Raw genomic sequence first — 22901 nt, 5'->3', positions numbered from 1 at the left:
TGTCTTACTCCAATATAAATGCACTCTGGCAGGTCTATTGTGCTCAGAAAGTGGTAAATATACCATTTGACTACAACTCAAAACTCTCTTAGGGTCCTTGGGGGCAATCCTGGGGAACAATATGCTAATACCATCAAGGTTTTGAGGTATAATTGCTTCCCAATTATACAAAAGTCGTCACTGTTATTAGGCACTCAAATATAAAACTTTTATTAAAGAATAAGGAAAAAGCAGGGTTAATCATTGCTCTTAATAGAAAACAAAAGCAAGGATAATAAAACCTTAGTTACTAAGTAGAAAGCAAAAATCATAAACTACTATAAACCTAGCTAATCTCCAAGGTAACCTGCAATGTTTATGGGAGGGTAGGTACCTACTTATAGAAACTTAGGAGAAAGCTTACACATGAATTAGGAAAACCCATATAGACAGGTTTAATTCTTTTTAAAAATTTTTTATATTTATTCCTTTCAAACTTAAAAACAAAAAGACAAAAACCAAAACATTTCCATGTACACAGCACAATGAAAAGAGGGTTCACCATAAAACTATGAAATTCTACATCACACTAATTATGCTTTTAAAGAAAAACCTAACAAATACTAGACATCATTTTCCTTCTTTTTTATAGCACTTTAAGGTTTAAATATTTTATTTTTATTTCCAGTTATATGTAAAAACAATTTTTAACATTCACTTTTTACAATTTTGAGACACAAATTTTCTTCCTAACCTCCCTTACATTTACATTGAGAAGGAAAGCAATTTGATAGAGTTTATACATGTGCAGTCATGCAAAACATTTTCCCATTAGTCATGTTGTGAAGGAAAATATATACAAAAAAAATCTTTAAAAAAGTATGTTTCAATCTATATTCAAATTCTATCAATTCTTCCTCTTGAGATGAATAATATTTTTCATCATAAATCTTTTGCAATTGTCTTAAATCATTGTACTGCTTATAATAGTTGTCATTCAGAATTGATCAGTCAACAGTGAACCCTATATCTACTATTTTACAATTAACTGAAAGAAGATTGAATAGTATATATTTGCTGATTATATAAAGCATTTGATATGACAGAACAAAGTATCATGTTACTGTTTCTTTTATAAATTGTCTCCTCTTCCATGTATCATAATTATTCAAGGTTCCTTGGAAGAAGAAGCGAGAGTAACTGTTAATTGACCTCTTAGGTCAAGTAAACTTGGGGAGATCATAAAACAGGAAGGTATATGTTCACCAAAGAAACATAACACTGTGATGGAAATATAGCACAAACTCCAGGTCAAAGAATCATTCACTGTGGATGGTGAGGTCTTCTAGATGCTTCTTTTTCTGGTTGACATTTTGTGATTGCAGAGCTTCTTTATAATGATTCTCTTAAGTCTTTGTATTTGAAAATTGAGTTTCTTTTCAACTCTGGTCTTTTTTATCAGGAAAGTCTGAAAGTCCCTTGTTTTATTGGATGGAGCATAAAGTTTATGCTCAATTTTGTGGAGTAGTTGATTTTTCACTGTAATTCAAGCTCCTTTGCCTTCTGCAATAGCATATTCCAAGCCCTCCTATCCTTTAATGTAGAAGTTTCTAAATCCTGTGTAATCCTGAATGTGATTCCTTGATATTTAAATTGTTTCTGGTTATTTGCAGTATTTTTTCCTTGACCTGAGAGTTCTGGGATTTGGCAATAATATGGGAATTTTTATTTTGGGATCTCTTTCCTGAGGTAATTAGTGCATGCTTTCAATTACTCTTTCACCCTTTGGTTCTAGGGTATCAGGGAAGTTTTTATTGATAATTTATTAAAAGATGCTGATCAGTTTCTTTTTTTATCATGACTTTCAGGTAGTACAATAATTCTTAGATTATCTCTCCTGGATCTACTTTCCAGGTCAGTTATTTTCCAGGTAGGTATTTAAGTTTCTTGTATTTCTTCATTCTTTTGATCTTATTTGATAGATTGTTTATGTATCATAGAGTCATTAGCTTCCACTTGTCCACTTCTATTTTGTAAGTAATTATTTTCTTCAGATAGCATTTGTTTCCTTCTTTTCCATTTGTTCAATTCTCCTTTTTCAGGAATTTTCTTTTTCTTATCTGTTGATTCTTTTTATACCCTCATCTCTTTTCTCAATTTTTATTCTATCTCTTATTTGATTTTTAAAGAAAATTTATTTGAGCTCTTCCAGAAGTATTTTTTGGGCAGTGGGCCAATTTTTATTTCTCTTTGAGGCTTCACATGCAAGCATTTTCTTGACTCTTACCTCCTAGACATCATTTTCAAAGCAAAACTGCTTTTCTGTGTTTCCATCTAAGTTTTTCTTTGTTCTCTACTATGTACTGAGTTTCTGTTTTGATCTTCCCTGTCACTATTAACTTTCTATAGTAAGGGCTTTGGGGAGAATTTGCTCATTTCCAGCCTAGTAAGTGACTTTTAAAGATGAGTTCTGCTCCTAGGACACAGGGGGCATTGTCCTAAGCTTACTGAACCAAGGGACAAGGGTCTGGTCTCTGACTTTCTGTATCAGGGCTTCCAGGGCTGACAGTTTGCCTGCTGAATGAGAGCTGGTCATTGTGTTGCTGTCTTGCTGAGCCAGGACCACAGGAACTCAACTACTGATCTGTACTGGGGCTAGGAGTCTCCTGCTGACTTGCCCAGATACAACCTGTGATGGACAGTGCTTCCCTTTTCTCCAAGTGAGATAGACATTTTCTGCAATCCCAAATTATCTTGGGTTGGACAGTTGTTCCTCCCCATTCTTTTGTGGGTTGTTTCCTTCCAGAATTCATTTTGAGCCTTGTTTCAAGGTTATTTCTGGAAACTGGAAAAGAAGTCAGGTAACTTCCTGCTGTTTCTCAACCATTTTGACTCTACCTCCTAAACATCATTTTCAAAACTAAACTGCTTTTCTATGCTTCCTTCTAAAGTTTTCCTTTATTCTCTGCTATGCATGTTTTATTTTTTCCTTCCTCCTTCCCTACCCTTCCCTAGACAGGGCTACTATTAGACACTACTATATATGTTTAAGTAAAAAGACTCTATTTACCAATTCTTCTTCTGCATGTGGGTTCTTTGTAGTTGAATTGAGGATATGTAATATCCAAAATGACTTAGTTGTTCAGAGTTGTTCTTAGGAATATATTGCTGTTATTGTCTGTAATGTCTTCTTGGTTCTGTTTGTTTCACTCTTCATTATTTCATGGAAGTCTATCTGTGTTTTTCTAAATATTAACCACCTCAATTATTTCTTCTAGTATAGTAATATTCCATCACAATCATATACCACAATTTATTCAGCATTCCCCAACTGATGGACGTCCCTTTAATTTCCAGTTATTTTGCCACCACAAAGAGAGCTTCTATAAGTATTTTAGAATATATATATATATATATATACATATATATTATGTATGTATGTGTATATGTATGTATTTTCCTTTGTCCCAAAATCATTTGTGGGTTACTCAACTCTTGACTGAAAACTTTGATATCCTTGGTCCTTTCGGAATCAATTGTGTCATACAAAGCTGCTTTTCTGCTAGCTTCTCCTATAGGATAATAATTAAAACTAGAAATCACCTAATACCATCAAGTCCTATTCTTCCATTTTTTCCATCAAGAAAATATGAAGCACAAAGAGATTTGTCTGGATTCATACATTTTCTGAAATGAGTCTTTCAGTTGAGTGGGGGGAGATGGGGAAGCATTTCCTAAGTGCCTGCTAAGTCCATGCACTGTGCTAAGTGATTTACAAATATTCTCTTACAAATACTGAATCCTCACAACAATCTTGAGAAGATGATATTATTGTCCCCATCTTACAGTAAAAGAAACTAAAGCAAACAGAAGTTAAATGGCTTGTCAAGAGTCACACAGCTATTAGATTTCTGAAACCAGACTTAAACTCAGGTCTAGTAAATCTATCCATTATACCATCTAGCTGACTCCAAATTCAGTGCTTTATCCATTAGAACACATTGCTTTTTGGTCTGCCCTCCCTGCCATTCTTCAGATGACCAAAATCCTTGAGGTTTTATTCTTGAACCAGTGAAGCAATATAGAAAAAAGACAGAGACAGTGACAGGGAGGAAGATAGATAATAGATATATGGTAAAAGATAAATAGATGGATGGATGGATGGATGGATGGATGGATGGATGGATGGATGGATGGATAGATGGAACTTTTATTAGGTAGTTACTATGCATCAGACATCACATTAAGTGTTGAAGACATGAAAACAAGATAGTACCTATTCTCAAGAAGTTTCCATTCTATTCAGGGAAGACAAAAACAAAGAAGTTGAAAAACTGAACTGGGAAGAGGAGAAGAGAAGTATTCATAACAAGCATCTGATGTAGACGTGAAGCATACTGGAGAGAGATTCAGAAGTGGAGTATGAAAGTCCCATTCCTGGGTCTTCTCATGATAAGGAAGTCCCAAGCAAAAAAACAGCTATTTATGAGAGAGTAGACCTCTCTGGTACCCCAAAAGGTTTTCCTTCTACTAGGCTGTAGGTGGTACAAGAAAGCCAACTCCAATAGGTCTTTCCACAACAGTAAGATTAAATTCATCCAATGAAGTTTCTAGCACCTGTCTACAAAGTAGTACCTCTCTTCCAATCAGAAAGCTCCCATCAAAGCAACTGAAGAGTTAGCTATCTTAGCTGGAAGTTTTCTGTTTCTTTTGTCTCCAATTTCTTCTGACACCTCCTGCATTTAGCTTCTTTCTCTTCCCTATAGTTTCCCTCTCAAAGTTTCTTCTCTGGCTTCTCTCATCTTCCATTGTTTCCAATCAGAGTTTCTTTGTGGTCAGTGACTCATCTTCTACCCTATGAGATAAAACTCAAGAAACCTGTATTTCTGTCAGGTATGAAACAAACAGTCTTTTTAAAAATCTTCCAATCATAGTTTTTCTTAATTTATAATTTTGTCAGTAATAAGTCATAAGCTCATGGACCACAATGCTCAAAGGTCATTTTTAAACTCATTGTTCTGTCTTCATTACATTTTGTACATGTACGACAGTACATTCATCTGAAGAGCAGTTTTCCTCCAGATAGTCTGTCTTCACAATATTTTATCTTAGAGACTATATTTCTGGTCAGTTTTCCTTATATAAAATTGATTTTCGCTTCCTCTTTTACCAAACTGTTCATATGTAAAAGGGGCAACACTTTATACATTTATCCAATTCACAGAGTTTTTTTATAAGAACCATATTCTGAAAACTCTCAAGTGATACAGAAAGGTGAGCCATTGTATCAATTATTACTGTGCAAGTTAGCAGGGTATAGTGAAAAGAATATTGGGTTTAGAGTCAGGAAAGATATGAGTTCTAATCCTGTCTTTGATTCTTAACATTTGAGTGGTAGTTAACATTTACTTGATCTCTCTGAAGTAATTTTTACATCTATAAAATAGAGGTGATAATATCTAAAATATCTGCTTTTCAGGGTTGTTTTGAGGATTAAATGAGATGATGCATGTGAAAAGGAAAAAAGGACGAGTTTATGACTTAAATAGAAAGGGACAGGGCAGCTAGGTGACACAGTGGATAGAGCACCATCCCTGGAGTCAGGATGATCTGAGTTCAAATATGACATTAGACACTTAATAATTACCAATCTTATGTGGCCTTGGGCAAATTAATCAATCAATCAATCAATCAACAGAAGTGAACAAGGAAACATAACCCTCAGGCAGAATTCTTCATAAGCTCAGGCCTCCTAAAGATCTCCACCTATCCTTGTAGGGGGCAATGAATTTCTCAGAAGATCAACTTTTCAGTCATTGGGTCAAGGAAGATGCCTTTTGTATCTCCAGAAGATGTAGGATCTCTAAAAGGGACCCTGCTGGTCCATTGGAAGCAAGAGTGTGTTGTAGGGCTGGTCCAAGCTAATAAGGTGACCAACCTTCCATGAGAATCTTTTCTGATTCCTCCAGTACACAGATTTTTAACCTGATGTACATGAACTTCATTTTTGTTTTTGTGCTTTATAAAAATATTTTGATATTTGCATTTCAATATAATTGGTTTCTCATGTAATCCTATATATTTTATTTTATGCATTTAAAATATGGCTTTGAAAAGGGATCCATAGGCTACCCCAGACTATTGGCACCAAAAAGATTCCAAACCTGTGCTGTAACCGAAAGGGTTTTCTCCCTCCTCAAACTTTTCTAGGCAACATGGTCTCTTCTTTCATCCCTTCACCTTCAGCATTGCCACACATATCTCCTGATTAGAATATAATCTTTTTCAGGACAGGGACTGTCTTGCATTTTTATCTAGAAATAACTTAGTACCAGTATGGATAGAGTCTTGGATCTTAAGTGAGGAAGATCTGAGTTCAAATTTGGCCTCAGATATGGTCACACCTTATGACCCTGAGTAAGTCATTTCATCTCTGTCTGCTTTAGTTTTCTCAACTATAAAATGGGAATTATACTAGCATCTACTTCCTTGTGAGGATCAAAATCAAGTGAAATGAAACAAGTGTTTGCATACAGGAGATATGTAATAAATGTTGGTTTTTTAATCTCAATCTTATTTGAGTTCACAACAACCCTGGAAGGTTGTTTTTAATCTCATTCTCCCTTACATCCAACACAATATTTTGAATATAGAAAGTACTTAATAAATGTTCATTAAATGAATGTACGATTTAGAGTAGGTTTCTATCTGAGAGTGCACTCTGAGTGAGAAATTCTCTAACTGAAGTAGTCTTCTCCAAAGCTAACATTTGGAGCCAATGTTGAACAGGTTTTCTTAATCCCAGAAGTATTAAATAAAGTAGCTTGGTCTCCTTATTAGATTTTCACTGGTGCTCTGGTCTCTTTGAGGCTAAAACAATTTCAGAGGCAGACACAGTCAGGACCTGTTCTATTTAAGAGTTTTTTCATAAGTGAAAGAAAATTGCATTTCGACTGCTTTGTACAGAATTTCAGGTGATTCTGCTTCAGGCCCCATTGTTGAGAGGAAAAGAAGAGTTTATATGCTTATAACCCACCTAACCTTCAAAACTGGGACCCCAAATTGGAAAGTTTTATTCATTGTGATTTTTTACTTATTTCTCTTATAATTCATTTTAAATTTGTGGATTAATTTTATTTTTAATCAGTGAAAATAAATCCTCTGACTTCTCAGTAAAGAGACAGGATTATAGGAGTGGAAATACATGTACTATTAGACAAGGTCTCTTTGTTGCTCATTTTTATTTCAGTGCCCTATTTTAATGAAAATAAGGAAAGAGGGAAGGAAAAGAAGGAAGAAAGGGAGGAAAGGATGGGAGATAGGGAGAAAAGAGGCAGAGAGGAAGGACAGGAGAAAAGGAGGGAGGAAGGAGGGGAGTAGATAGGGAGGGAGAAGTGAGGGAGAAAAAAGAGGCAAGAAAGAAAAGATAAGGAAAGGAGGAAGGGAGGGAGAGAAGAGGGAGGAAGGAAACAAGATAAGATAGGAGGGAGAGAGGAAGGTAAGAAGGAAGGAAAGTGAAAGGAAAGGAAGAGAGGGAAGAGGAAAGGAAAAACTAAATCAATTATTGTTTCATTTGCTCCTCATGAAAACCCTGCAATATAGATGCTATTATGACCTCTGTTCTACAGTTAAGGAAACCAAGGAAGACAGAGGTTGAATTACTGCCCAGAATGATACAGCTAGTAAGTATCTGATGCCATGTTTAACTCAGATCTTTGAAGCCAGGTCCAGAACTCTTATCTATTGCACCATTGTAGAGAAATAGGTTACATCAGAACGGTACTATGATTTAAATAGCAAAATGCATTAATAAACTTCCTCTCCCCACACCAAAAAAAAAAAAAATAGTGTAGCTAATGATCAGATAGAAAATGAAAGAATCTCTTAATTGACACCAATTGTATGCTAACTAACCTTGTGTCATAGTGCAAATATTATTCACTGGGAGGCAAAAGCCCTGAGTTCATTACTGATACTGCTATTTATTCACTGTGTTGGATGATTTCCTTTTTTTTCTTTTCTGGACTTCCATTTCATCATTTGTTGGATTAAACAACCTCTAAGGACCCTACCAGTTCTAAACTCACTGATTTTATGGGCGAGTCTGGGAATCCAAAAGCAAAGTCTGTGGTCTCTGAGTCACAGCAGAAGGGGGATGGAAACCATGCTCTGGGAATATTCATTGCAGGAACTGGGAATGATTAGCCTGAAGAAGAAAAGACCTGGGGGGAACATCACATTGTTAAAAAAAATTTAAGTAAGCCAAATCTGTAATATTCTCCTGATCTACCAATTTCTTGACCCTTTCATTAAATAGTGATAAAGTTAGATTGGTATAAGCTATTCTTGATGAAACCCTTTTTATATCTTTAATAATCCTTTTAATAATATTTATGGGAAGGGAAATAATACTCAACAGATTATATTGTGCAAGTCATTTTTAGAAATGTCTTCCCTTTTTCTGAAAACTGGGACGTTTCCTTTTCTCTAACTCTGTGATACCTCTCCCATTATCCACCATCATTCAGATATCATGAAGGTGTTACTTCTATCATTTCTTTCAATAGCAAAGAATGTAGCTCCTCTGCTCAAGGTGACTTCAATTCATTCATTGAAATGGTCTTTTACTAGCTACACATATCTAATGAATACCCCCTCTCTGGTCACCATTTCTGTCCTATTTGTGAGACCATTCTCTTTGGCAAAAGAGGAATCACAAGTACATCACTACCTTCTCTCTGTTGTCAATTATCATCTACTTATGCACCTAAAACAACAGTCCTGTCTCCTTTTTGTTTCTCTTGCCTTACATATATAAACCTACCTCAAAACACTATCTTACTGTTTGCTCAACAGGCTAGCTCATTCTGGGCTTTAATTCTCCTGACAATTTTCTTAAAGGCCCTCACTTCTATTTAGTGTATGTATAGTTTTAAAATCTGGATTGACTGGTGATTTCCCTCTGCATTCCACCTTGGTCTCTCTTCAGTTTTCATTTGTCTTCCTTATTTCTGTTTTCCCTTTGTGTCTTCAGAATTTCATTCTTGGGAGTTTCCCATCTTTCCTGGACTAGAATTTTAGACCCTGGACTTCAAAATTTCTCTGTCCTCTGAATTCTTTGAAATCTACTCTTTCAAAATCTAGTATACATGTCAGACTATCTGTCTTTTCTTGCCTCTATTATAAACTCTACAATTCCTGTTATTTCCTGTTATTTCTATTTTAACAAACCTGTTCTTCCTTGTTAGTGAAAATCAAATCCAAGATTGCATTTCTTCACTTTGGTTTGAGGAATAAGTCTTTATGGTCGGTAAAGAAGGAGTGTGTGTGTGTGTGTGTGTGTGTGTGTGTGTGTGTGTGTGTGTGAGAGAGAGAGAGAGAAAATGTCTAAATAATTGAAGTATACCATCTATACTCCAGACTTGCAAACTGTTTCCTAGATTCCTCCTACTCATTTCTTCCTTTTGAGTAGTTTACAAAATACTTTGGCTCTTTCTCCCTATGTTGATCTTTTCCTAAATCAATCAATTAGGCAACCAACAAGCATTTATTAAGGTTCCTTCTCTGTGTCAATCATTGTACCAGGTGCTAGGGATATAAAAGTCACAAAACAAAAGACAAAAACAAAGCCGCCTACTCTTGCGAAGTTCACAGTCTAACAGGGGAGACTACATATAAATGCATAAAGGTATAGTGTATCCAAAAATCTTACATAATGATATTGTTTGTCCTTCATTATCAAAGAAGACTATGACATTAGGGAGGTGATGCCATGACAAGTACCATGAATTGGATTTGAGTGAGGGGTGCTGTACTAAATCACCTCCAGATATATCCAGGGTCATCTCCAGTTGTCCTGATTACATAACTGGCCACTGAACCCAGATGGCTCTGGAGGGGAAAGTGAGGTGTTGTGTTATATAGAATAACTACAAAATAAACTACTAAACAGGGAAAGAGAGTTAGTAACTATTGGAAGGGGCAGAGGTGGTGTTTCAATTGTACTTATGCAACCTATATCAGATTGTTCACTGCCATGAGGAGAGGGGAGGGAAGAGAGGGTGTCAGAAAAGTGTAAAACTCAAAAACTTGCAAAGGATGAATGCTGAAAACCATATTTGCATGTCACTGAAAAAGTTTAAAATTAAAAATAAAATATAGCATTTATATAGCATTTTAAGGTCTATAAAGCACCTTTAAAATATAATCTCATTTGATCTTGAACATCAACCCTGGGAGCTAATCTCTTTTGATCTTGAACATCAACTCTGGAAGGTATTGTTGTGCCCATTTTACAGATGAAGAAATTAAAATAGAAGTCAAATGATTTACCTAGGATCACATGGCTAATGTCTTAGGATGGATTTGAACTTGTCTTCCTGACTCTAAATCTAGCATTTTATCCCAGTACCAACTGCCTCCAGAGATAGCCAATCCAAAAGCATAAAAATAGGAAATGGAGTATCGTGTGAAATAAAAAGAGAAAGGTTGATTATTTAACTGGACCACAGAATGAAAAACAGGAGTAATATATAATGAGTCTGAAAGGGTAGACTGAGGGCAGGTTGTGAAGGATTTAAAAGTAAAACAGAGGAATTTGCATTTTATCATGGAGGCAATAGAATTGAATTATTAAAAAGGGGCAGATCAACGTGGGCAGAATCCCTTTAGAGGCTGGAAAATGGATTGAATGGGTAGAAAATGGATTGAAATGGGGATAGATGAAACAGGCAATCAATTAAAAGGCCATTACAATATTCCAAACAAGAAGCAATGAGGGTCTGGATTAAGATGGTAGCTATATGAGTAGAGAAAAGAGGTCAAATGCAAAAAATGTTGTAGAGATGGCATTAGCAAGATTTGGCAACTGATTGGTTATGTGAGATAAAGGGAAATGAGGATTCAAAAATAAAATCAACATTACTAACATGGGAGACTTGCAAGGATTCCTATGCTTTTAGCAGAAATAAGAAAGTTCCAAAAAGGGAGTGGGTTTGGGGAAAATGTTTTGGAAGTAGAGTTTAAGATACCTCCAGGACATCTCCTTTGAAATATCCCATAGGCAACTGGAGATACAGGACTGGAGCTAAGGAGAAAGATCAAGGCTTCAAGGCTGGAGAAATGTAGCTGTGAGTCATCTGCATAGAGATGATAATTGAACCCATGGGAACTGATGAGGTCATTGGGAGAGAGAAAAAACAGGACCCAGGACAGAGCCTTGGGGTACACCCACAGTTAGGAAGTGTAACATTGGATGATGAGACAGTAAAGGAGACTGAGAAGGAATGGTTAGAAAGGTTAGAGGAAAACCAGGAAAGAGTTGTATAAATAGGATTTATGTATAAACCATATAGCCTAAAAGAGGTAGTCATCTCTTTACCTGATGCTAATTCATTTTCCTCTTTCATACTCATTTTTGGAGATTTTCTTATTAATCACTAAAATCCCAATATTTCTCAATAAATAATTAGTCCTGAGCCCCCACTCTAGTTAATTATTAAGTATTGATTATTTAATGAAATGTCAAAGACACTGCCTATACTATTTACTCTGTGACCAAGGCTATAGAATCTGGTATTACAGAAATATCACAAAAACTAAAGGAGGAAAGAGTATTCAGGAAAAGAGAATAAGCAACAGTGTCAAATGAAGCAGAGACATTTCTTAGAATAATTATACCTTTCTACCCTACCACTACCCCTTTCACCCCATTTCTTTTTAATAAGCTATACCTTTTCAGATATTCCCATATTCCTAATCTCACCTACACCTAATCTTAAAGATTCCTAAGAGATCAAATTTGCCTCCTGGAATTAGCACCTCTAGTTTATCATTTCAGCTAGGTGGCAAAGTGGATGAAGAGCTGATCCCAGAGGCAGGAAAATTTGACTTAAAGTGCAACTTCAGACATTTGCTAGGTGAATGACCCTGGGCAAATCATCCAACCTCTTTCTGCCCCTGTTTCCTCATCTGTAAAGTGGGGATAATGATAGCCTCTACCTCCCTAAGTTGTTCTTAAGATCAAATGAGGGTGGCTAGGTGGCATAGTAGATAAAGCACCAGCCTTGGGGTCAGGAGTACCTGGGTTCAAATCTGGTCTCAGACACTTAATAATGACCTAGCTGTGTGGCCTTCAGCAAGCCACTTAACCCCATTTGCCTTGTAAAAAAAAAAACAACCTAAAAAAAAGATCAAATGAGATCACATTTGTAAAGAGCTTTACAAACCTAAAAGCATGATGAAAATGCTAGTTATAATTATCAACATCATCAATTTTATTATTATTAATGTTACCTGTTCCCTGATATTTGAATATTTGTGTCAAGACATTTGTGGCCATGGACTTTCCCTTTTGCTTCCTTTCTTGAATTTTGATAATGAAACAAGGTCACCTTCTTGCACAGCTAGTAAGTGACAAGTGTCCGAGATGGGATTCAAACTCCTATCGTCCTGACTCCAAGACCAGTGCTCTATCTACTACACCACTTACATCTCCTACAGATCTTGCGGGTATATGAGAAAGAAGAAGTTGCGTGGAGGTTGCATGGAGGAGAAGGTAGGCCTGAGGGAAGGAAATTTCCTCAGATACAGAGAGGATGCCATTTTTAGAGGCTTGATTTAATATTGCTTCTAAAGAAACTGAGATTTCAGGCTTCTCTTTGCCATCATTTATGTTTCTCTAAAAGGATTCCATTCTAGGTAAGGGAAAGGGACAGTTTGGTCTGGGCACACACAAAAAAAAGCAGGATAAGATAAGGACTATTGAGTAGTCCAATTTGGTATGAAGTGGAGAAGACTAAACAAAGACTAAAAAGATGGGTTGGTGTCTGACTGGATAGCCTTGAATGTCAGGCTGAGTTTGAACCTTATTTAATAAAGCATGGGACTCTATTGAAGAGTTTTGATCCAAGTTGAAATGATCAAAACTATGCATAAGGAAGATGATCTAGCAACAAGGTCAGGTTGATTAAAAAGGAAATTATTAAAGGCAAAGAGATCAGGGAGGAGGCTATTTCGGAAGTCCAGGCAAAAGAAAATTTGAGGTAAAAGGGATAATAGAAAAAGCTAAGTTTGAAATAGGCAGGTAAAGAACTGAAATCAGTAGTAGCTTGAATTTAGGGGCAAGAGAGACAAAGAAATCAAAGGAGACAGATTTTCAGCTTGGGTGACTGGGAGGGAAATGATGCCATGAACTAAAGTGAGGGAGGAGAAAATTGGGGAAAGAATAGATGACAAATCTGTCAATGACAGATTGACAGACCCAACTGTATCTTTCTTACAACATTACACATAATAAAATGTTTAGTTTAACCCAAGCTTTTACAAGAAAAATTATACCTACCCTTCTTCCAACATCCCTATTTCTGCCTAGTGTGTTATTATCCTTCTAATAACTATGTTTTACATTCTTTCCTCTTTCTACCTCCTTGAACTTCATATCCATTCTGTTGCCAAGCTTTGCCAACTCTACCTCCAAAACATCTCTCCCATCTATCCCTTTCCCTCTATCACCTAGCCACTAGCCTGTTTCCAGTCCTCATCACTTCTTGTGTAGACCAAGACAATAACCAACTAATTGGTCTGGCTTTCTCCAACATTTTTTCTAAGACATTAATCCATTCTCAATACAACTGACCAAGTGATAATTCCTCTCTAATAGAAATTGCACTTTGTGGGGCATTGTCAAGGGCTTGGCAATCTAATCCCAAACCTCTTCCCAGGCTTACTTCACATGATTCCTAATCATACAGTTTATGCACCAGCCCAACAGGTCTTTTTGCTGTTTACCCAGATTAGATATAGATATAGATATAGACATAGACATAGATATAGATATAGATATAGCTATAGATATAGATATAGATATAGATATAGATAAATACATATATGCACAGAGATATTTCATGTCCTGCCTCTGTGACTTTGTGAAAGTTGTCCTCCCACCAAGTTTAGAATGTACTCCCTCTTTGCCTCTGTCTCTTGGAACCGCAAGCTCCCTTCCAGGTCAGCTCAGCTCAGCTGTCGCCTCCTTCAAGAGATCTTTCCTATTCTTCCTAGTTCTTATCAATCTTCCTCTTATACCATCATTTTGTAGTTCCTTTTCATTTTCTCTAGAGGCAACTAAATTGTGCTTTGGATAGAGTGTTGGACCAGAGTCTTTTGATCTCTACTTCATTTTCTTCTACTGTAAAATTTCCATCTACTTCACAGGTTTGTTGTGCAGATCAAATGAGATAATATTTGTAAAGCACTTTGAACAGTCTGGCAAATAGTAGGGGCATCATAAATTCTTGTTTCCTTCCCCTACTTTAGATTTACTTATCTGTGTACATGTTCCCAGCCTTTAGTAGAATGTGAACTCCTTAAGGGTAGAGACTTTAATTTTTTCTTCAAATTCCCTACTATTTGGTACACAACCCAGCACATAAAAAATTGAATTGAATCAATCAAATCTTTTTTTATGTCTACTATGCACCTACCCCTCTAGTAGACATCATAGATTGTATAAATATGGTTGAGATAAAACTCCTGCCCTCAATGAGCTGATAGTCTAGTTAAGGAGTCAAGACCAACACATATGGGGCAAATGAAACAGAGGTCATTGTGATTCCTAAACATTGGTTATGTGTGATTTAATTATCAAAAATTGAAAGGGAAAAAACTTTATAATAAAAATAACAATTCATAAAATTATATGGTCCTTTGATTTACAAAGTGAGATTTACTAACAAGTACTCCAAGTTTTGGAATTCAGTCTCTTCTGTAGCTCTCTCATGTTATTGCTAGATAATGCCTAACTGCAAGAAACACTGATTGCCCCAGTTTCTCCTGAACTAAGCTTGGACAGCCAGCTTTTGTCATCATTAATCATTGAAGACAATGACGTTTTTCAAGTGGACTTTACTAAATGGAATTAGCAGAGAACAGAATTTACTCCTCAGAATGAGAGGATCTCATTTCAAAATACCTCATTGCAATAATTTTGAGAGGCAGGAAACATATTGTTAACATTTTACAGATGAAGTAAAAGTTTGAAGAACTGACTATTCTAAAATCACACATTTTCAAAGTTGGAACTCAAATCCCGTTTTTCTGTCTTTTAAATCCAAATCCTTTCCCTACTTCGTGAGCTCCTTAGATCAGGGGTTGTCTTTTGCTTTTCTTCGTATCCCAGATATTTAGTACAATACTTAGCAAACAGTCAACACTTAATAAATGTTTCTTGACTGACTAAACAGTGCTACCTCCCAGCTTACGTACAATGAGATCCAATCAGAATTAGGAAAAGTCATTTAAGAAGCTTCCTGAAGGAAGGAGGACAATGTGATCCAACCCATCTGACCCAAATCTTCCTCACAAACAATCTTTTTTGAATGTCTAATATGTACCTTCCCCTCTGGCAGACATTGTAGATAGACACAAAGATGGATGAGATGAATTCCTGGTCCCCAAGAAGCTGAGAGTATACATGAAATAATAGCCTTTATTAACATACATGAAATAATAGCCTTTATTAAGAAGTACTCAAAGTTTGGGGATTCAGTCTCTTCTATAGCTCTCTTTTGTTGATGCTAGATAATGTCTGACCTCACAGAACACTGATTCCCCGCAGTTTCTTCTAAGCTAAGCATGGACAATCCACTTTTGTCATCCTTAATCATTGAAGACAATGAGATTTTTCAAGTGGACCATACTGTCACTAAAAGCAATTAACAGAGGGCAGAACTTGCTTCCCAGAAGAAGAGGATCTCATTTCAAAAATACTTCCAATGTAAGCATAAATGGGAGACAGCAAGGTGTAGTAGATAAAATATTGAACTTGGGGTCAAGAAGACCTGGGTTCAAATCCTACCTCAGACATTAAATATCTAACATGGCCCTTCACCTCCCTAGACCTCAGTTTCCTTTTCTCTAAATTGGAAAAATAACTTCACAAAGTTGTTATGTGGATTAAATGAGAAAGCACTATATAAAGTCATAGCTATTGTTGTTGTCATTAAAAGAAAAGGGTTGGAATTTCTTAAAGGAACTTGCCCTGCTCTCCTCAATCTGCCCCCTGGCCCTGGTCCTATAAGGAGATCAAATACCACTTTACCTCCCAAGAAATACTACAAATGTCTTTGACTTCTCTGATACTCCACATAATGAATCCCGAATCTCAGAAACAATGATTATAGAGTCAATACCTGAAGGAACTTGGAACTCAAAGGAACCCAGAACACAGCATTTTAAAGCTGAACAGGATATTGCAACTCAAATGAGTTCCTAGAATATAGAATGTTAAAGCACAAAGGGACATTAGAATATAGAGTGTTCCAAAAACCGTAGTGCAGTCTTAAACTTGAAAGGATGGAACCAAATAAATATTTATTTCTCTTTCATAGCTTAAAATGGCATTAAATTTTGGGGACAAATTTTACAAAATAAACCTGAATCTTAGAGGTCATTTAATTCAACTTGAAAGAATTACAGAATTTTTGAGTCACAAAGGGATCATCTAGGTCAGCTGATTCCTGGAAGAAATCCCCACTTATCTTGGTCATTTTGCAGGTGAGGAAACAGTCTGGACTTGTTCAAGGTCATCCAGATTCCCCCCTTATGCCCCCACCCCATGCAGCTCGACAGTGAAAGAGAAATGGAAAAAAACAGGAAAAGAACAAACTCCAAATCACTTTATCACCCCTGCAGGTCTGGATGGCTGCTCCCTTCTGTGACCACTAATAACCCAAGCTTTGTCCCTCCCAGATTGGCTCAGCCCCAGGGGGTGATGCACGCCTCTCAGCCCCTATTCTCCAAAACCTGTTCTGTACACCAAAGTTGGGTCTCTGGTGAGTAATGGCGGCTTTCTCAGAACTGTAGGCGGATGTGGTGGTGGGAGAGCAAAGGCAGGACACTCCCTGCCCTCCTCCAGTTACATTCATCTTGGGTACAGGAGAGTTATAGAAGGGTAGCTGGTGCTGAATTCTCCAGGGAAAAGGAGGCTGGAACTAATGTGCTTGACAATCCTTGGGATAAGTAGCATCAATTCATACATTCCATTACCTTGGGCTTTGGTTCCATTATTTCAGAGTCAGGACCTTCTATAGGGAGAGAAGAGGGTATGAGAAAGGGCTCTATGGATTTCCAGTTTTATCCTCCATATCTATGTCCCTGGATAAATATGCATGCTATTGCCTACCAACCAAACCCAAAGAAGGGAAGAGTGATGATGATAAATATGATACAGATTAGAAAGTATAACAATAACAGGTTTATATAGTAGTTTAATGTTGAAAAAGTACCTTCCTATCATTTTTCTCCCAGGGACCTCAAAGTCCTGATCTGTTAAGTGAAGGGGTTGTACCAGATACTCTCTGTCTCTGTCTCTGTGTCTGTCTATGTATATGTGTCTGTCTGTCTGTCTCTGTCTCTTACCTCTTTTTATGTCTCTCTGTGTCTGTCTATTCCATCTCTGTCTTTGTCTCTCTTGCTATGTGTATGTGTATGTATGTGTTTATGTGGCATGTGTGTGTCTCGGTGTCTGTATATGTTTGTCTTTTTCTTATGTGTCTGTATCTCTCTTTGACATTGTCCCATTCTATTTCTATCTCTATCTCTATCTCCCTCACTCTCTGTCTCTCTCTCTGTGTCTCTCTGTGTCTCTCTGTTTCTGTCTCTGTCTCTGTCTGTGTCTCTCTCTCTCTCTCTCACACACACACACACACACACATCACTCCATTGCTAATATTGTTGGAAAGATCTCTGTAGTTTCTCCACTTTGCAAAAGCTGAAAACCAAGTCAGTCAGAGAGACTAAGTGGAATGCCCAGGGTCACCCAGTTGGTTTCAGAGCTAGGATTCAAACCCAGGTGCCTCTGAACCCCTATTGCCCGCCCTTGCCCCCAGGTCCAGTGGCCCCATACTCCAGATCTTCCTGAAACTCAGTATTTCCTAGATCATTGCTATGCAGCTCAGCTCTGACATCAAGCCCTTTTTTCTCCCTGGAGAGGAGATAGTGTCTGTCATTTGACACTGTGCTATACATATAACAGGCACACAGTAGTGGTTATTAATGGACTGACTATTGATGGAAAGATGGACTGAGTAAAGGTTAAGAAAAGCTACACCATGTAATGGAAAGGACTCTGGTAAAAGAGTCTGGAGACCTTCATTCCAGGCCTGGTTCAGTCACTGACCAGTTGTATCACCATGGGTAAGTCATTTTCTTTCTTTGGGACTTGGTTTCCTCATCTGTAAAATGGGTAGATGAATATATGTACATCTCTCTTAACAGGGTTGTACTGAAGAATTCACTTTGTAAACTTCTAAGGGCTTTTACAACTACCAATTATTGGGGGGACATATTACTGTTATTATGATACTTGTTTCTAGTGTGGGGTGTGTGAATGATGAATGATATGGGAGATAGAGTCCCAAATGAAGAATGAGGAGACCTTTCTCCTATTCCTACTTCTGCTATTAATTAACTTTGTAACCTTGAGTCAGTCACTTCCCTTTATCCCCCAGTGGAAGAGTTGAACTATATAGTCCCTGGGGTCTTGATGAACCTTTGGCATCTGTGATTCAAGTCAACAAATAGTCATTAAGGACCAATCACTATTACTCATCCTAGACAAGTCACTTCACCTTGGCCAGCTTCAGCTTTCCCATATTTAAAGTGGGGATGGTCATAGAACCTTCTTCCAAAAGTGGTGGAGGTCACATGATATAGGATTTGTAGAGCAGAGAAGCTGACAAATAGGAGGCATTTAATATATCTTTGTTTCTTTTTTCTTATAATGAAGATTAAATACGTAATGTGTAGAGGAAGGAAAGCGACCCTTAGAGACAGGTTCATCTGGGGCTGGATCTAATGCTTAATATTCACTGTCCATGCGACCCTGAGCAAACCTCTTAACATAGTGCCCCAGGTGATTCTTCAAGATGCTAAGGTTCAGAATAGAAGTTGGTCTGCATCCATAGAGATAGTGTCTGCTTATATAAGGTCCATGTACCAAGGAAAAAGCCAATCAGATATGTATGTATGTATGTGAATTATTTATATATATACATATATATATATAAATATATACACATGCATATATATACCTATGTGTCTTTGCATTCTCCAACCTCTTCTCAGCTATCAAGGATCTTCCTAAAACCCAAATCTGACCAATCCCCCCCCAACTCTGACCTCATTCATTTACTTCCCTTGGCTCCCTATCACCTCCAGGATCAAATATACTACCTCCTGCTTGTCTTTTAGGCCCCTGCCAGGCCTCCTCCTACCTGTCCAGTCTTCTCATACGTTTCTCCCTATACATACTCTGCAATTAGGAGATATCAGCCTCCTGGCTGCTCTCACAAAAGATATGCGGTTGCTCAAGTCTGAGAGTTTTCATTGGCCATCTCCCAGGCCTGGGACTCTTTCCCTTCTCATCTCCACCTCCTGGTTCCCTAGCTTCCTTCAAGTCTCAACCACTGTCCCTCCTTCCACAAGAGGCCTTCCCCAGGCTTATTCTATTCACTCTTTTCAGTTTGCCCAGTATTTAGTCCTTGGTCCATAGATGTATTCATGCCACTGTCATCATCAGTATGAGCTCCTTGAAAACTGGGACTAAGTTTCTGCCTTTCTCTGAGCACTTAGTCCTTAAACCAGAGCTGGTATATAGTAGATGCTTGATAAATACATATCAAATGACTGACATTCTACAGGGGGAATACAACATATACACAGATGGATCAATAGATATTAGATAGCTAGATGATAGATGAATAGAAGAATAGACAGATAAAAGATAGATACCAATTAATGGAGAATGGGAGGACAAAGAGGGGGAAGAGAGAGAGAGAAAAGAGGGAGAGAAGGAAAGAAAAAAGAGGGATGGAGAGAGAATAGAGGAAAGGGGAAGAAAAAGAGGAGGGATAAAGAGGAGAATGGGGGAGAGAGAGGGAGGGAGAGAAGAGGAGGGGAAGAGAGGAGGGAGGGAGGGAGGGAGGGAGAGAGAGAAAGAAAAATAGGAGGGATGGAAAGAAGAGGAGAAGGATGGGGTAGAGAGAAGAGGGAGGAGGAGAGGGAGGAGGAGAGATAGTGGAAGAAATAGGGAAAGAGGGGAGAGGTAGGAAGGAGAGAAAGGGAAAGAGAAAGAGGAGGAAGAGAGAGGAGGGTGGGGGGAGAGAGGAGAGAGGGAAAGAGAAAGAGAAGGAATGGAGAGAAAGGAAAAAGGGGGAGAGAGGGAGAGAGAGAGGAAAAGAGAAAGAGGAAGGATGGAGAAAGAGAGGAGAATGGAAAAGAGAAGAGGAATGAAGAGATGATAGATACCATTAAAGGGTTGGAGAGAAAGAGATAAATGATAGATACAGATAGAATCTAATTTGAGAAAGATAAAAGCTATTATCAGTGGGGAATCAAGATAAACTTCTGTAGGAAGTGACAGTTGGACTGAGTCTTAGAAGAAGCTAGGGATGCCAAGAGGGAGGGTAAAGAGGGAAGGCATTCCAGTCCCATAGAACTGTCTGTAAAAAAAGTACAGAGTTGGGAAATGTAATGTTGTAGTAAAAGCATAATTAGGCCAGCTTGGATGAGACTATGTCGAGGGAAATAATATGAACCAAGTCTACAAGGGCAGATAAGAAGCAGATTAGAGAATCAAATCTGCCAAAATCCCAGGCCGAGGTACTATCCTAGAAGAAAACAGCAGCCGTTAAATACAGTGGAGCACAGCAGTGACATAGGTCAGACTGTGTGCAAGTTACACTTTTGAGGAGAAAGACCAGAAACAAGGAGACCAATTATAAGTGATTATTGCCAAATCCTAGAAGAGAAGCAATAGGACCTGATTGTGCATGCATTAACAGAGCAGGGGAGAGAAGGGACTGACCATATGGGGAGTTAGCCTGGGTTCCCCAAATGTATGTTTATGGCTAACCAATGGGTCGTGGGATTATAGAGCTAAAAAGGGAGAGCATCAGAGCTAGGAGGGACCTCAGAATGTAGAATGTTAGAGCATAAAATAGATGTTAGAGATGGAAGGGAACTTAGAGATCACTTGCTCAATTCCTTCATCAGACAGATGATGAAACTGAGGTTCAGAGAGGGGAAATCATCTGCCCAAGATCTCATGGGTATCAGTTAACAATAATAATAAAATCTAACCATTTATATAGGGCTGGCTGTACATCAGTCGCTTTGCTAAATACTTTACAAATTATTAGCTCATTTGATCCTCATAACAACCCTGGGAAAAAAACTGCTATTTTTCTCCTTATTCTACAGATGAGGAAACTGAGGCAAACAGAGGTTAAAGTTTCTTGCCCAGGGTCACACAGCTAGATCTGGCCTCAGACATTTACTAACTGTGTGACTCTGGGCAAGTCACTTTAACCTTTGTTTGCCTCAGTTTCCTCATCTGTAAAATGAGCTAGAAAATGAAATGGCAAATCACTCCAGTAGCTTTACCAAGAAAATTCTATGGTTTTTCTTGGGGTCATGAAGAGTCAGACACTGAAAATAACAACTACTTTCTGGTTCCAGTCCAGGCACTCTATCCATTGCACCACTTAACCAAGATTGAAATTCAGGTCTTCTGGTCACCAAATCTTGTGTTCTTCCCATTGCCCCCCACCTCTGAATAGTAGTATAAAGAAAGTAACAAATAACACCTTATGCAAGTAAGATAGTCTTCACCTTCTGGTTTATAAATGCAATGACAGACATAGCTTTTTGATTCTTTCTACCAATTCTTTTTGATTTCTCATTTTAAGATGAATTAACCCAAGGGAAGAAAGCAATCTTTTTCTAGCTGCAGAAAAAGTTGCTGTTGTTAAACCTAAATTAGAATTTCCAATGGGCTCTAGTGAATTTAGGTATTTCAGTGATCTATCCTTAACTTCATATTAAGACCCTTAATTTTTTTAACCAGTGGAAACCTGGGGCAACTCTCCCTTAGGTACAAGGCCACCACCAGAGTTCTGTATATAAGGTCCATTTGAACTCTGCTTGTATGGGTAGAAGGCATGGGGTTGCAAGAGCGGGAGAGATTTCTCACTATATTGTTTTACTGCAGTCATATTTATCTTGTTGATAAAATGGGCCTCGGGTTGGAAAATTGGAAGATTTTTCCTCTTAATTTGAAACAGCCCCTGCCAGGCCTGGTGTGGCGTCAGTATAATGCCCTCAAGCCACAGCAGCTGGAAAGATTTATTCTCTCGGCCCTCATGCAAGCCTCTGACATTCTCAATTTGCAGGCAGTCGGTGAGCCAATCTGATCCATCCTGCCTTTATAATAAGGATGTCAGTGCAAGAAGAGAAAAGTCATTATCTGCTAGCTGGCAGACACGATAAAGGAGAAGCAGAGTTAGAGATCTCAGGAGGACAGACCACCCTTTCTGCTTTGTTTCACTTCCTCAAGGTCACAATCAAGGTTGGATACCTTAGACATGGGGCCCAGTTCTGATGCCCATCTACTAATAAAGTTTCCTAGTGATACCTTAAACTCAACACCAAAACGTAACTTGTTCTTGGATCCTATAGATGAGTTGGAAGAGTACCTCAGATGTCATCAATCCTGCCCCTCATTTTACAGAAAGCTCAAACGACTTGGCCAAGGTCACATAGCCAGTTCTAAGACAGGATATGGACCAAGGTTTTCCTGACTCCATGCCCAATGTTCTGTCTACTACCTGATGCATCTTTATCCTTCCCCATAAATTAACCCCTCTCCCACACTTTTCTGTGTCTGTCAAAGATGGTTCTAAATTCATAGCCTTGGAATCATCCCTAATCTCTCCCCTCCCTCTCCATAACCTCCCATATCCAAGCAGTTGCCACATCTTGTCAATGATGTCTTTTCATTTCTCCCTGTCATCTTAAGACATAGATGTAATAAACCATAAGTGAAGAATAAAGCATGTTTCAGATATAGCTAATGTATTGATTGC

The 22901-nt window shown here is 37.9% G+C and overlaps 1 protein-coding gene across 2 annotated transcripts in view; it reads left to right on the top strand.

The window, feature by feature from the left end:
• The window catches only part of BEAN1 (brain expressed associated with NEDD4 1), a 102315-nt gene that overhangs the window by 41175 nt on the left and 38239 nt on the right, over positions 1-22901 (top strand). Inside the window, exon 2 of one of the 2 annotated variants that reach the window (XM_074203190.1) lies at positions 16669-16808. The exons of the other annotated variant lie outside the window; for it this stretch is intronic. Coding sequence (XP_074059291.1) covers positions 16748-16808 — 61 coding nt within the window. The 5' untranslated portion in view covers positions 16669-16747. The remainder of the gene's footprint in view (positions 1-16668; positions 16809-22901) is intronic. 2 annotated transcript variants of the gene reach the window in all.

The sequence above is a fragment of the Macrotis lagotis genome, chromosome 1, assembly GCF_037893015.1.
Source record: "Macrotis lagotis isolate mMagLag1 chromosome 1, bilby.v1.9.chrom.fasta, whole genome shotgun sequence".
In the NCBI taxonomy this organism is placed as follows: Eukaryota; Metazoa; Chordata; class Mammalia; order Peramelemorphia; family Peramelidae; genus Macrotis; species Macrotis lagotis.
This window is presented reverse-complemented; position numbering and strand designations above follow the sequence as displayed.